Source organism: Salvelinus namaycush, chromosome 13 (genome assembly GCF_016432855.1).
Source record: "Salvelinus namaycush isolate Seneca chromosome 13, SaNama_1.0, whole genome shotgun sequence".
NCBI lineage: Eukaryota > Metazoa > Chordata > Actinopteri > Salmoniformes > Salmonidae > Salvelinus > Salvelinus namaycush.
In genome coordinates, this window is record NC_052319.1 from 28,772,194 (window position 1) to 28,788,423 (window position 16,230).

Below are 16,230 nucleotides of genomic sequence, written 5' to 3' on the forward strand. Positions count from 1 at the left end.
ACCGAGTCTGTAATGCCTACATGTTTCAAGCAGACCACCATAGCCCCTGTGCCCAAGAAAACGAAGGTAACCTGCCTAAATGATTACCGCCCTGTGGCACTCACGTCGGTAGCCATGAAGTGTTTTGAAAGGCTGGTCATTTCTCACATCAACAGCATCCTCCCGGATACCCTAGACCCACTCCAATTCGCATACCGTCCCAACAGATCCACAGATGACGCAATCTCAATCTCACTCCACACTGCCCTTTCTCACCTGGAGAAAAGGAACACCTACGTGAGAATGCTGTTCATTGACTACAGCTCAGCGTTCAACATCATAGTGCCCACGAAGCTCATCACTAAGTTAAGGACTCTGGGACTAAACACCTCCCTCTGCAACTGGATCCTGGACTTCCTGACGGGCCGCCCCCCCACGTGGTAAGAGTAGGCAACAACACGTCTGTCACGCTGATCCTTAACACTGGGGTCCCTCAGGGGTGTGTACTTAGTCCCCTCCTGTACTCCCCGTTCACCCACGACTTTGTGGCCAAACATGACTCCAACACCATCATTAAGTTTGCTGACGACACAACAGTGGTAGGCCTGATCACTGACAACGATGAGACGGCCTATAGGAGGATTAAGCCATTAGAGATCCTCAATGTGCGCAAGACAAAGGAGCTGATCGTGGACTACAGGAAAAGGCGGGCCGAACAGGCCCCCATTAACATCGACGGGGCTGTAGTTGAGCGGGTCGAGAGTTTCAAGTTCCTTGGTGTCCACATCACCAATGAACTATTATGGTCCAAACATACCAAAACAGTCGAAGAGGGCACAACAAAACTTTTTCCCCCTCAGGAGACCGAAGAGATTTGGCATGGGTCCCCAGATCCTCAAAAGGTTCTACAGCTGCACCATTGAGAGCATCCTTACCAGTTGCATCACCGCCTAGTATGGCAACTGCTCGGCATCTGACCGTAAGGTGCTACAGAGGGTAGTACGAACAGCCCAGTACATCACTGGGGCCGAACTTCCTGACATCCCAGGACCTATATACTAGGCGGTGTCAGAGTAAAGCCCATAAAATTGTCGGAAACTCCAGTCATCCAAGTTATAGACTGTTTTCTCTGCTACCGCACGGCAAGCGGTACCGGAGCGCCAAGTCTAGGATCAAAAGGCTCCTCAACAGCTTCTACCCTCAAGCCATAAGACTGCTGAACAGTTAATACAATTGCCACTGGACAATTTGCATTGACCCCCCCCCTCCCTCCCTTTTGTACACTGCTGCTACTCGCTGTTTATTATCTATGCATAGTCACTTCACCCCCACCTACATGTACACATTACCTCAACTAGCCTGTACCCCCGCACACTGACTCGGTACCGGTGCCCCCTGTATATAGCCTCGTTATTCTTATTGTGTTACTCTTTATTATTACTTTTTACTTTAGTCTACCTGGTAAATATCTTCTTAACTCTTCTTGAACTGCACTGTTGGTTAAGGGCTCGTAAGTAAGCATTTCACGGTAGTCTGCACTTGTTGTGTTCGGCGCATGTGACAAATAAAGTTTGAATATCCTGTCACTGTAGAACAGGCAGCTTGATATATGCGCTGGTGTTAATCTGCATTATAGACTGGGTGGTTCGAGCCCTGAATGCTGATTTGGCTGCATGCCGTGGTATATCAGACCCTATATATAGAGAAAACATGTATTTTTAATGTTCTAATTACGTTGTTAACCAGTTTATAATAGCAATAAGGCACCTCGGGGGTTTGTGGTAGATGGCCAATATACCACGGCTAAGGGCTGTATCTAGGCACTCCGTGTTGCATCGTGCGAAAAAACATACCACACCACCTCGTGCCTTATTGCTTAATTAAACTGCACAACGCCTATTCAATAGTGAATGTGTTTAATACTAAGTGTGTGTGTTACAGAACTTGCAGCTGGACTACGACAGGCAGACAGAGCAGCTGGATAAGGAGAGAGAGACGGTGGAGGGAGCTGAGAAACAGATCTCCGAGCTGACCAAACGACTAAACACCGCAGTACAACAGGTAACACAGACACACTCACTACAGTCTCACACACAAACCATGCTCAGATGTCATCCAGCATGCTCAACCAAACTGACTATTTCCCCCTCAGTCCAAATACAAACTGTCCATTAGTTCATTATCTTCATTCCTCCTCTTCTTATGATTACATTTTTCTCTTCCTAATTGTCTGTTTCTTGTGAAGTAACGGAGTGTGTGTAAATTAACCAGTGGCTGGTTCCATCTGCTGTTGTGGCGTTGTCAGTCTACTGAGACAGATGCTGGTCTTGGCTGTGTGAGCTGAAAGCTCCCCTGGGAAAATACAGACTGGAAATACAGACAGAGAAACTCATAACAGTGTCTGAGACATCCCTGGATGTCTTTATGTTAGATATGTTTACCTGATGTGATGTTATTGTTGAAGTGTATTCTGTATCCCTGGCTATTTATATGGCCAAGAGGACTGGTGTTTGCCAAGAACTCATGAGTGAAGTTTGATTGTGTGTGTGTTCTGTGTCCAGCATGAACAGCTGTGGTCGGAGAGAGAGGACCTGATGACCGAGTTGGAGACTCTGAGGAGCACGGTGAGACAGATGGAAGGACAGACAGCAGAACTACACAGACAGACAGACACCCTGAACAGAGACCTGCAGGCTGAGAGACTACTGAAGGAACAAAAGACAAAAGTGTGTGTGAGAGAGAACTATTTTTGTTCAATGCACTGATTGTAAGTCGCTCTGGATAAGAGCGTCTGCTAAATTACCTAAATGTGTGTACACGTTTTACTATTCTTCTGAGTACTAGAAGTCCTCACAAGAATTGTAAAGTAACAAAAATTCAGAGAAGTGAGGACATTTTTTCCAGTCATCGCTTCTAAACAGGCTATTTTAGACTTAAGGGTTATGTTTAAGGTTAGGGAAAATAAGATTTGGAATCAGTTGTTGGTCCCCAAAAATTCCTCACAAGTATAATCGTGTTTTGTGTCTCCAGGAGCTGTCGTCGTTGCAGAAGGAGGTAGAGGAGTTGACAGTTCAGCTCCGCAGACAGAAGCAGCAGTCTCAGCAGACAACACAGGAGCTAGAGCAGCTACGCAAGGTACACAATACCACACATGCATGCATACACACGCACAAACATGGCAAGGCCACTTAAATAAAGAGGTGGTAAAGCCCTTACTTTTAACCTTCACTGGGAGTTGTGTGTCGTGATGTGTGTCGTGTTGCCTCTAGTCCTAAAAAACAACACTCAGAATCTAGCAGGATGTCAAAGTAACATTTTACCCTCAAGCGCTGGAAGCTGCTTTTCCATTACTCATACTAAGATATGTGTAGAAATGGGATTCAGTGTGTTTATATGTTACGATGCAGACAGTGTGTATCTGTTGTGAATGTGTGTGTTTTATTCTTCCAGGAGGCCCAGCAAAGCTCGTTGTTGGACATGGAGATGGCAGACTATGAACGCCTGGTCAAAGAACTCAACACCAAACTGTCAGAGAAGGACGTGTGTGTGGAGGAGCTGAAAACACAGATACACACACACACACAGGAAGAAGAGGCACTCAACCAGGAGATCGGTAACCACAAATACTGATCCCTACCATTTGCCCCTCTGACATACTTTCCTTACAGCCAACCCACTAACGAAAGCACTAAATCTTTTTAAAATGTTGTACCTTTTTATTTAACTAGGCAAGTCAGTTAAGAACAAATTATTATTTACAATGCCAGCCAAACCCTCCCCTAACCCAGATGACGCTGGGCCAATTGTACGCCGCCCTATGGGACTCCCGATCACGGCCAGTTGTGATACAGCCTGGGATCGAACCCGGGTCTGTAGTGACGCCTCTAGCACTGCGATGCAGTGCCTTAGGCCGCTGCGCCACTCAAGGAACCTCTAACAATCTAAGTTTACTGCAAATCAAAAGTGTATACGTCTCTATAATGTGTTTCATTCATTATAACAATGGCCTTTCTACTGTTATCCATTCTTCTAACCTGTTTCTGTGTGTTCTCCCAGAGGTTCTGAAGTCCCAGCTGGACCAGGGGGAGGATAAGAGCTCCAAGATGAAACAGCTGCTGGTGAAAACCAAGAAAGACCTGGCTGATGCCAAGAGACAGGTCAGACCCGAGGGACCTGATTACCTGGAGTACAGAGAGGTTCCCAGTGGACCTCTTCCTACATCACTACTTTAGTCAAATGAGTGTTTGCAGTGTTCTGTAATACATTGGAGTTGGGGTTTCCTTGAATGTGTAGTGTCTGTGAAGGTAAGTAGTGTATTAATAAGTGTGTGTGTGTGCGCAGGAAGCCATTCAGATGATGACGCTGGCCTCTCTGAAGGGAGAGCTGGAGGCACATCAACAGCAACTAGAGAACAACAAGGTAAGATGGCAGCCCCTGAACCCATTCAGACAGACTTAATGTGTTGTGAAATCTGTTGTGAATCTATTGTAATGTTTTTAAAATTGTATAATTGCCTTAATTTTACTGGACCCCAGGAAGAGTAGCTGCTGCCTTGGCAGCATCTAATGGGGATCTATAATAAATACAAATAGACATCTGAGCCTGCAACATGACTGTACTTTCAATGTAACGCCCTCTGTCTGAAAGGGGTAATGGACGAGTACATACTGTGTCACAATGTTATCTGTCCCTAAATGTTCTATCAGTTATCAGTGGCTCTTGTGTTCTTGTATAGATCCAGTGCTGTGACCTGACTGCGGAGCGCCACAGACTGCATGAGCAGCTGAGGACACTGACTGAACAACAGCAGAGAACAAGCAGCTCCCTGCAACAGAGACTGACCACACTACAGCAGGAGGCTAACACTGCCAAGGTAGGTACACGCACACACATCATCCAGTTCTCTCCTCCCTCTCTCATCTTATTTTCTCTCTCTGCCTTCCCTTTATCTCTCTTCTCCGTTCCTCTACCCTAAACCCCATCTCTCTCTCTCTGATTCTCCCTCACCTTCTCTCTCTCCTCTCCCAACCTGTCTGAACCTTTCTCTCTCTCCTTCTCCCTCTCCTTTCCCCTTTCCCCTCTCCCTCTCCCAACCTGTCTGAACCTTTCTCTCTCTCATTCTCTCTCTCATTCTCTCTCTCCTTCTCTCTCTCCTTCTCCCTCTCCTTCGCACTCCCTCTCCTCTCCTTTCTCCTCTCCCTCTTCCAACCTCTGTCTGAACCTCTCTCTCTCCATCCCCTCTCTCAGCTCAGGCAGTAGAAATATCGCTATGGATATCTCATCAGTTAAGTGTTAGTGTGCAGCTTTGCTAAATGGTTGAAACCAAACATTTTATTATGGGGGTGTCCCCCTGGGGTCTAGTGGGTGATGATGAATGGTACGGTCTGGCTCCACGTTAGAGGAAGTGCTGCTGGGTTTCCTACCTCAGGGACATACACACTAACACTGTACTATTCATTACAATACCGATACACTGGCACACAATACACCATCATATTAATTTACTGCTGGTCTGCAGAAACACAACCACATGCGGTTCAGGGTGAAAATAGAGATGTAATATGAAAACCGCTACCGCCTAATATGTGCTTCTAATATGTGTGCTTACAAACAGTTTGTTTGGCTTTTAATTAAGTGAAACATTAATTATTGTGTGATGTGAATGTTATTTCAAAGGCTGAGCTGTCATCTGTCACTGCTGAGTTTGACAGCTATAAGGTCAGAGTTCACAACGTCCTCAAACAACAGAAGAACAAAACCTCAGCACAGAGCGATGGAGACGCCACTAAACAGGAGAGGTATATCTACAGATACTGTGTGTGTGTGTGTGTGTGTGTGTGTGTGTGTGTGTGTGTGTGTGTGTGTGTGTGTGTGTGTGTGTGTGTGTGTGTGTGTGTGTGTGTGTGTGTGTGTGTGTGTGTGTGTGTGTGTGTGTGTGTCATATGATGATAATGTGTGTGTGACAGAGAGCAGATGGAGTCCATGGTGGACCAGTATAAAGCCAAGCTGCAGGACAGTCAGCAGAGTCTGGCGGTGAGCACTGCAGAGTTCCAACAGCTCCAGATGGAACACGACACACTGCTGGAACGACACAACAAGATACTGCAGGAGACCGTCGCTAAAGAGGCCGAACTCAGAGAGAGGTACGGGCTTATGTGTGCCTGAATACTTGTATTACCTCTCAGAGCTAATAGGTTTTATCTCAGTCTGTTAACATTCAAGTCCATAGTAACAGCCTTAATCTGTTTCCCCCTCTCTCCTTTATTTCATACTCCCTCCCTCCCCTTCCCCCCCAGACTCATGTCTCTCCAGGCTGAGATTATGTCACTGCGGACAGAGCATGCTCAGACGGTGGGTCAGCTAACCTCGCAGGCCGTGGCCCAGCGCTCAGGGTTCAGGGAGCAGATCCGCCACCTTCAGGATGAACACAGAACTACAGTAGAGACCCTGCAGAACCAGATGACCAGGCTGGAGAACCAACTGTTTACACTGCAGAAACAGACCAGTAAGACGGGAGGGAGAGGAGAGTAGAGAGAGAACAGGATTGGGTTGAGAGATGGAAAGAGGAGAGTGGGGTTTTGGAAAGGAGAGGAGGGGGGTGAGTGTTGGGTTAAAGAGGGAGAGTGGGAGATGGATGGAGGCCAGGGGAAAGGTAGAGCGGTGGTTGTGAGTAGGGCTGTGGCAGTCATGCAGAAGACTGCCGGTCTCAAGGTAATTGACCGTTAATTAACATAAACACGTTTGGCACTCCAGACCTCCATACATACAAGCTGCTGAGGTGTGCCTTTGGAACAAATCCATTTAATATACACCATCACAATTAATCCATTATTTATTTTAGTCAGGTCTAAAGAAAAATGATATGAAGAAAATGTATTTCAAAACAACAGAATATGAGTTGGCCTACTGTATGTTATCTGGCTATGCTCCATGCCATAGGCTGTAGGATTGTACATTAAGCTGACAAGACATGCTTATAAGTCCCGTGCCATTATTTTATATTATGATTTTATAGTAAGAAGAGTATAATTGAACTTGCGCATATGACGTGGCTATATTGAGATTAAAAGTGATCACTTGAAACAGGTCCTATACGCTAGATTTAGAGTTATTTGGCAACTTTAGTTGTTAATGATACAAACCTTAGAATGTCTTAGAAATCCAAACATATGGGCTGCATGGTGCGACTATATGCTATTGATGATTTGAGAAAGTAGAAGAAAAAAAACTTCCGACTCTGTTCCTTTCCTCAGACTGCACAGCTGTTCTCTCAAGTGATTTTTACCCATCAGACTATTCTCAATGTAATATTATCTTTACTAATATGTCAAATTTGTTTTGATTTAGAATGGCCCATTATTAAATGGTCAGGAACAGGGGCCGAGAAAAAATACATGTCATCTGTATGCACTGGAATAGAGAATGGAGGCAGCACGCTTTCCCGCCGTCTGTTTTGTAGGCTACTTGGGTTTTATAGCTGCTCATGTGCTTAATATGAGCAGCTGAGAAATAAATACAACGACACTTACTTCACTCCACACATGAACCACTGTTTGAGGAGTAGGAGTATGCTCTCACTGCTATTCCACGCAAACTCTGTACGCAATGGGCTAACTTTGGGAAACCAAGTGAAATCTGTTCAGGAACATCGATAGTAACATGTTTTTGCAACTAAACACACTTCACTAAACAGTTGACAGCCCCTCTGCATGTTGGAGAAAGGAATAAAGGAGAGGAGGAGAAGGAAACGCATGGTGGTGAGATATTCTGTATAGCTAAAGATAATGTTGTTACCCAATTAATTATGAAAATATCAAATAAATCCCTATTACTCGACTTTTCAAAAACAAATTGACTAATTGTAGGCTAACTGTAGGCCGCCCTGCACAATGAATCAACAGCAACCCCTAGGGTTATATGTTCTCTCCCAGAGTCATGCGTAGACATTTTGGAGCGTAGCATAAAGTAACCAGTCCATCCAATATGCAAAATTATACAGTCCACACTCAAAGGCTAGACCAATTATGTATCAAAGACATCTTAAATCATTTTAGTTTTATGTTTTTCTGCCATGTGTAATATGTGTTAGGCTATGTATTGTATAATGGTTATTATAAAGGTGTGTGTTTATGGTGAAAATTGTCTTCCCCAAACTTGAAACTCACCTGCAGCCTATGTATGCCAGTTAAGCTCTACACCATTATAAATCAGATTAATGTCCTTAATTTTAAGAAGGCCACTTTAGTTGTGATACAAACCTGATCAGAACATATACTGTAGGTCTATGGGCTAGGCTACATGAGGTGTGCGACTATGATTTGAAAAAGTCGCCAAAAAAAGGCATGCGCTGTTTTTTGCCTTACTGCACAAGCTGGGCATCATTCACAAGTGATAATACATAATTCACTCATATTGTCACCCATCAGACTATTCTTCAGTTAATGTTGTCTTTACATATACTAAATAATATATGTGTGGAATTTGTTTTCATTTAGAATGGACCATTCTTTTTTATTTTTTTTAACAAAAAATAAAATGTCGTCTGTGCACTTAAATAGCAACTGGAGGACGCTTTAATCGTGGTTCATTTTCATGCCAGCCAGGTGGGCTATACTCCTGTTGTAAAGTGAAGCATTGTGCTTAATATTGGGAAAGTTGATAAATAAATATCGTAAGCTGATGGGATGCTCCTCTTTTTAATAGAGGCCATCAAAAAGTTTTTTATCAAGCAAATGCATAGCCTATAGAAATGTTGCGCAATATGAGCTCATGGGCTCTCATGAAGTGTTTAGATTTTAAAATACATTTAGAGTGCCTATTACCAGGCAGTTAGCAAGTTTGGTAGGCTTCTAATGACCATCAGAAGCATCAGAGCTTGTAGAAGCGTAATTACCATGACTAAACGGTCACGTAGAATTTGACTGCCGTTATGATTCGTGACCGCCGGTGTGGCGCTAATACTGTCACTGTAACAGCCCTAGTTGTGAGTTGAGTATGAGAGAGCAGAGCTGATAGCGATAATATATCACCTCCCATACACCTGCTCTCTGGAGCCACTTGGAGTAAACACACACACTCTTTTTGTCTCGCTCTCTCCCCCTCCCTCCCTCGGTCGCTGTCTTTTCATCTTACTCGTCCAGTGTTGTAGTGCAGCTGTGTAAAGATGGGACACACTTCATCTCAGCAGCCTAGCCAGGTGTTAGTTAGTGTGAAGGGTACAGAGAGCCCATCCAGCCTTAACCAGCTCTGCTCTGCCCGCCCCTCTGGGTGGCACTAGCACACTGGCATCTGGAGAACCTGGTCATTAGTGCCACCCTAACACACAGAGTTGGGCCAAGCAGTACTTCTGGAGACAGCAGGGCTGGATCCCTTCCTATAGTCATAAAAAGCTTCCTCTCCTTGTCTCCCTTCCTTCATCTGAACTGTAAAATGTTCTAGATTTGATTGAATCTCAGTGCAAATTATAGTCAAAAGGTTCCAGAGACTGTGTGTGTGTGGACACATTTTACTATACTTGTGAGTACCAGAAGTTCTCACCAGAAAAGTAAACCAACTAAAATTAAAAGAAGTGAGGACATTTTGCCAGTCCTGACTTGTAAAAAGGCTATTTTAGGTTTAGGGAAAATAGGATTTTTAATGGGTATCAATTGTTGGTCCCCAAAAAGTCCTAACAAGTATAGTAAGACAAAGCTGTGTGTGTGTTCTCTAGGGTGTGAAGGGCAAGGTAGGCTGCAGGTGGTTGTACCCACAGGTTTCTCATGCTCTATCCATCAATCAGACACCGTCTGCCCACCGGCACCTGCCATTTCTCTGCCTCTGTCTCTCTCTCACACACTCAAACACACCTACCTGTGAAATCTGCTCTTTTTCAGCACCGTTTAAAAAAAAAGTTTTGTCTGTTTATAAATGTATCCCCCGGTCTTCTACGCTTCTGGATTTCACACTTGTGAAATCGGGAATGACATTGTTGCTCTCTGCCCAGCATGACTGTATGATATGTGTTGTCTCCCTCCAGGTCCAGCTCCAGTCCAGACCAGTCGTAAGTCAGCGGTGGACCGCCGGCCCGTGGACCAGGGGGGAATGGGGGGGCTGGGCCTCGGTGATCTCCAGTCCATGGCTAGAGAGGAGGGGGAGGGCATGGAGACCTCCGAGACAGAGTCCCTGTCATCCACATACCTACCCTCACTGGAGCAACTACTCACCTCCCCAGACCCCAAACAGGGTACATGTGTATACATGCATGTCTCCAAAGGCTACGGAGTTGTTGGATTGATTCCCACAAGGGATACTTTTTTTTACATACTGTGAACTGTGTCTTCGAATACAACTGTCTGCTAAAGGACCATTTTGTTTGTGTGATTGGTTGCAGAGCCGTTTGTGTGGCAGGTGGAGCCGACTAAAGAGGAGTTGAATCAGAAGTTGACCACAGCTACACGCAGTATGGAACACATGAACAGTCTACTGCATGAGACCGAGGCTACCAATGCTGTTCTGATGGAACAGGTCAATGTACGTACACACACACAGTACTGATGAAACAGATATGCTCTCTTTCAGACTCTCTCCCACTTACAGACAGTGGCGATTTTAACATGTAAATCTTGGTGGGACAAAAGATAAATAATGTGGGATGCATGCAAGCAAAGCCACTACACAACACTAAACAATAGATGAATTGCACTATAACGGTGACAAACGGTGCACACAAACTGTTTGGGCCTACATAAAGCTGTCCCAACAGCAGTCCCAACATCTTACTACTGCTCTACCTGGCTATCAGCGGAGTCTTGTCGGTCAGCGAAACAGTTCATTCAGCTCATTTACTGCTTTAAAAAAACATAGCTGATATGGCTGACTTGCTGAAACAAATGTGGTTTCTGCTGACAATTGAGATGTACAAACTATGGCATAAGGGGACGACAAGCGGATAAAAAGCAATCCATCATTTGGATTAAGACATTAATGAGTGAGCTAGGATGGACGTAGTCAATATAACTATTTGTTCACCACTTTTGAAATGTACGGCAACATAAAGGGGGCATATAAGCAGACAATGAAAGCTCTTAAAATATTCAATGATTACATTTCTCAAAAACAGGTTATAGGCTACATGTGCACCACCAAGTCAGAACAGTAGGTTAAATTAAGAGGTGAAAATAGAGCAAATTATTAGGGTGAGGCACATGGGCTACTAACAGCTTACTACACAACATACACTTAGTATTACTTTCTTAGCTAGAGTATACATATCATTTATGCAGCAGCATACAATACTTTTTTGGACTCACCTTGTTGTGCTCACTTGAACAGGAAGGTGGCGCGGCGGGCCTTCGTGGGCAAATTTTGTCATCAAACTTGTCATCAAAGTCAGGCATTCTCTGTATTTATGGTGACAACTGGGGGGGGGGGGGGGGAGAATCATGATGACGTCCATGATCTTCAGGTCGTAGCTCTAGAAAGAGGCCCACGTTCCGAATTTACAATTCCGAGTTGGATGAAAGTTCAAAACGTATTTTCCCAGTCGTAGCTCATTTTTCCCGAGTTCCCAGTTGTCTTGAACTCAGATTTTGCAGTTCTGTGTTAACAGTTGCTTTGAGCGCGGCACATCATGCTTCATTGACAGCATGGCCAAAAATACCCTTAATCTTATACTTTGGACCACACAGCCACTCCACTGAATAGCAGGCTAATGGTTGATTTGCAATGCTTGCAGTTAGCCTCACTGATTCCTTCCAAACCATTGTTGAGTTTGCGATTTCCAACTTGTTGTGTAATTTTATGTCCAATGGCCGATGAGCACTGATACATTTTATCTAAAATGTATCTTCATATGACAAGGATTAAAAAGGATTTGCCAGTAGATTGTCGACTTGATTCATGATGATGACTGCTAGCTAAGATTTTGAAAGTATGATGTTGACATGATCAGGGCAATCAACGCTACTGTAGATATAATGTGATTTGACGTCATTTTATTTGTGGCCAATGACCTTGATCCTTCTCGGATGGACACTTCTAATGTAACTCTGACAGCACCCAATTTTCTAGTTCTACTTGAGTGACAGAACACTGAGCCAATCACTGCTCAAATACGGCTCAATCCGTATTTTCTGCTGGCTTGCACCACTGCCACAGAAAGCACTGAGCTAGGCTGAAGCACCTGTATTTGGAGCTGCTTTACTCAAAACAAAAAAGAGACCATGTTTGTATGCGGCTTTATTAACTCAAAGATAAATATATATTTTTTTTTACATTGTTTGGAAACTGATATGTGACACATATTAATGCCAAAATAACATGCAAAACATTGTTGCTAAAAATGTGGGGCTCAGAGCCCCACCTGCCCTGAATGACGGGTCGCCACTGCTTACATATACAGTGCTCACACATTCATACTTGTTTCTTTGTGTACCTGTTCGTTCTTCTCTAGCTGTTGAAGTCTGAAGTGCGTCGTCTGGAACGTAACCATGAGAGAGAGAAGAGTGTGGCCAACCTGGAGTATCTGAAGAATGTCCTTTTACAGTTCATCTTCCTGCAGTCAGGCAGCGAGAGACAGGCTCTACTCCCCGTCATACACACCATGTTACAACTCAGCCCTGAGGAGAAGAATAAACTGGCTGCTATCGCAATGGGTGGGTACACACACTGTAAACAAACAAACACACATATATATACACACACACACACACATACCCATTGATTTCTCAGTGTGAGTAGTAAGGTCAGTGAAATTGCAGAGATATCGTCAACATTCTATGTAGGTCAACACTGGAATGTATAGTTGAAATCGGAAGTTTACATACACTTAGGTTGGAGTCATTAACTTGTTTTTCAACCACTCCACACATTTCTTGTTAACAAACTATAGTTTTGGCAAGTCGGTTAGGACATCTACTTTGTGCATGACACAAGTCATTTTTCCAACAAATGATTTATAGACAGATTATTTCACTTATTCACTGTATTACAATTCCAGTGGGTTAGAAGTTTACATACGCTAAGTTGACTGTGCCTTTAAACAGCGTGGAAAATTCCAGAAAATGATGTCATGGCTTTAGAAGCTTCTGATAGGCTAATTGACATAATTTGAGTCAATTGGAGGTGTACCTGTGGATGTATTTAAAGGCCTACCTTCAAACTCAGTGCCTCTTTGCTTGACATCATGGGAAAATCAAAAGAAATCAGCCAAGACCTCCCAAAAAAATTGTAGACAAGTCTGGTTCATCTTTGGGAGCAAACGCCTGAAAGTACCACGTTCATCTGTACAAACAATAGTACGCAAGTATAAACACCATGAGACCACGCAGCCGCCATACCGCTCAGGAAGCAGACGCGTTCTGTCTCCTAGAGATTAACGTACTTTGATGCACAAAGTGCAAATCAATCCCAGAACAACAGCAAAGGACCTTCTGAAGATGCTGGAGGAAACAGGTACAAAAGTATCTATCCACTGTAAAACGAGTCCTATATCGACATAACCTGAAAGGCCGCTCAGCAAGGAAGAAGCCACTGCTCCAAAACCGCCATAAAAAAGCCAGACTACGGTTTGCAACTGCACATGGGGACAAAGATCATAATTTTTGGAGAAATGTCCTCTGGTCTGATGAAACAAGAAATAGAACCGTTTGGCCATAATGACCATTGTTATGTTTGGAGGAAAAAGGGAGAGGTTTGCAAGCCGAAGAACACCATCCCAACCGTGAAGCACGGGGGTGGCAGCATCATGTTGTGGGGGTGCTTTGCTGCAGGAGGGACTGGTGCACTTCACAAAATCCACTTCACAAAATCCATCCAAAATCCACCATTAGGTAGGAGGATGAAAGAAAATTAGGTGGATATATTGAAGCAACATCTCAAGACATCAGTCAGGAAGTTAAAGCTTGGTTGCAAATGGGTCTTCCAAATGGACAATGACCCCAAGCATACTTCCAAAGTTGTGGCAAATGGATTAAGGACAACAAAGTCAAGGTATTGGAGTGGCCATCACAAAGCCCTGACCTCAATCCTATAGAATATTTGTGGGCAGAACTGAAAAAGCGTGTGCGAGCAAGGAGGCCTACACACCTGACTCAGTTACACCTGCTCTGTCAGGAGGAATGGGCCAAAATTCACCCAACTTATTGTGGGAAGCTTGTGGAAGGCTACCCGAAACGTTTGACCCAAGTAAAACAATTTGAAGGCAATGCTACCAAATACTAATTGAGTGTATGTAAACTTCTGACCCACTGGGAATGTCATGAAAGAAATAAAAGCTGAAATAAATCATTCTCTGCTATTATTATTATTATTTCACATTCTTAAAATAAAGTGGTGATCCTAACTGACCTAAGACAGGGCATTTTTACTAGGATTAAATGTCAGGAATTGTGAAAAACTGAGTTCAAATGTATTTGGCTAAGGTGTATGTAAACTTCCGACTTCAACTGTATACTAAGTACTGTGTTGATACTGCAGTGTCTTCCCTGCATTTCTAACCCGTTCTCTTTCTGCTGCAGGTGAGGAGGAGGTGGGAGGAGCTAGAGGCTCAGGATGGACCTCCTACCTACACAGTTGGTCAGGCATCAGATGAACACACACACATCAACCAATGTCCTCTTTCTATCTGCCTTCACTTTCATCTGGTCCATATGTCTGATCAACTGAGTAATTAAAAAGTCTTAATATATTGATGATCATCCATCTACTTGAAAAAAAGCCAGTAGTCAGCAATGTAAGCCAGTACTCTTTTTTTTAGCTGATGGTACGTTACTGAACCATTTATGGTGGGTTAATTCACCAATACCTCAGTCATTACTGGGATTATTTTTATACCATAGATTTTGTTGCTTGTAACAATCAATTCCAAGCAACACTTAAGTTTTACAACAATTCATGAAGTGAACTATGACTGTTACAGATTTGACCATCTGTTTTCATTGCTCACTCATTATAGGTCTGATACAGGGCAGCAGGTAGCCTAGCAGTTAAAAGGCACTGTATGGTCAATCTGACATCTACATTTGCCCTGCAGCATTTATGGTGATATGGCCTCTGCAGAAGTCAGGTATTCATACTTCTTGCGCTTCGCAGAGCTGTTGTGAAGGAAGTTGTCAATTAAGTGAGTTTGTGTTTATACAGGACCTCCCGCCCCCACCTACCGTCAACCAATCATGTCAATGCGGAGCTATACGGAGCCCTCCACATTGTTAATACATTTGGGAGGCGCACGGAAATGTGGTACGGAGCTCAGTTTGGCCTTTTCATGCCTCCGGAGGTTCCGCAATTGCGTCACATCCTACATAGGGAGCCTTTGGATCAAGCATAAATTTGCTTTAAGAGTGTTGTGCCAGTAACCAAAAGGTTGGTGGTTCGAATCCCCGAGCCGACTAGGTGAAAAATCTATTGATGAGCCCTTGAGCAAGGCACTTAATTCGAATTGCTCCTGTAAGTCGCTCTGGATATGAGTGTCTGCTAAATGATAAATACATATGTGATGAATTGACAATATTCACATGTTCAAATTCACACCTATTTCATTTATTTTGATGTATCACTATTACATACCAAAGGATTCTCTGGTAATATGTAGGTACATAATCTGTAATTGGGAACAACTTAAATATATGTAAATATACACTGAGTGTACAAAACATTAAGAACACCTTCCTAATATTGAGTTGCACCATTGTTTACCCTTAGAACAGCCTCAATTCGTAGTGGCATGGACTCTACAAGGGATGCTGGTCCATGTTGACTCCAATGCTTCATACAGTTGTGTCAAGTTGGCTGGATGTCCTTTGGGTAGTGGACCATTCTTGATACACATGGCAAACTTGAGTGTGAAAAATAACAGCAGCGTTGCAGTTCTTGACACACTCAAACCGGTGCGCCTGGCACCTACTACAATAACCCGTTCAAAAGCTCTTAAATATTTTGTCTTACCCATTCACCCTCTGAATGGCACACATACACAATCCATGTCTCAAGGCTTAAAAATCCATCTTTAACCTGTCTCCTCCCCTTCATCTATACTGATTGAAGTGGATTTAACAAGTGACATCAATAAGAGATCATAGCTTTCACCTAGTTTCACCTGGTCAGTCTGTCATGGAAAGAGCAGGTTTTCCCAGTGTTTTGTACTCTGTATATAGTAATTACTATGTATTTACTGTGTAATTACCATGTTTTTACAATGTGGGGCTGCATCTTTTCTAACTTAACCAAACATGCAGAAATGGTTCTGGATATCAGTGGTTGGGTAAAACACCAGTC

General features: G+C 43.6%; 1 protein-coding gene across 2 annotated transcripts in view; it reads left to right on the top strand.

Moving 5' to 3' along the window:
* LOC120058397 (GRIP and coiled-coil domain-containing protein 2-like) overlaps positions 1 to 15,686 on the top strand; it is a 30,087-nt gene extending 14,401 nt beyond the window's left edge. For both annotated transcript variants that reach the window (XM_039007027.1, XM_039007028.1), the window contains exons 11-24: positions 1,921 to 2,040; positions 2,541 to 2,705; positions 3,010 to 3,114; positions 3,430 to 3,592; positions 4,036 to 4,136; positions 4,321 to 4,398; positions 4,715 to 4,852; positions 5,656 to 5,777; positions 5,946 to 6,122; positions 6,276 to 6,484; positions 9,995 to 10,201; positions 10,349 to 10,488; positions 12,410 to 12,611; positions 14,475 to 15,686. In XM_039007027.1, coding sequence (XP_038862955.1) covers positions 1,921 to 2,040; positions 2,541 to 2,705; positions 3,010 to 3,114; positions 3,430 to 3,592; positions 4,036 to 4,136; positions 4,321 to 4,398; positions 4,715 to 4,852; positions 5,656 to 5,777; positions 5,946 to 6,122; positions 6,276 to 6,484; positions 9,995 to 10,201; positions 10,349 to 10,488; positions 12,410 to 12,611; positions 14,475 to 14,548 — 2,001 coding nt within the window. In that variant the 3' untranslated portion in view covers positions 14,549 to 15,686. The remainder of the gene's footprint in view (positions 1 to 1,920; positions 2,041 to 2,540; positions 2,706 to 3,009; positions 3,115 to 3,429; positions 3,593 to 4,035; positions 4,137 to 4,320; positions 4,399 to 4,714; positions 4,853 to 5,655; positions 5,778 to 5,945; positions 6,123 to 6,275; positions 6,485 to 9,994; positions 10,202 to 10,348; positions 10,489 to 12,409; positions 12,612 to 14,474) is intronic.
* Positions 15,687 to 16,230: the final 544 nt, after the last annotated feature.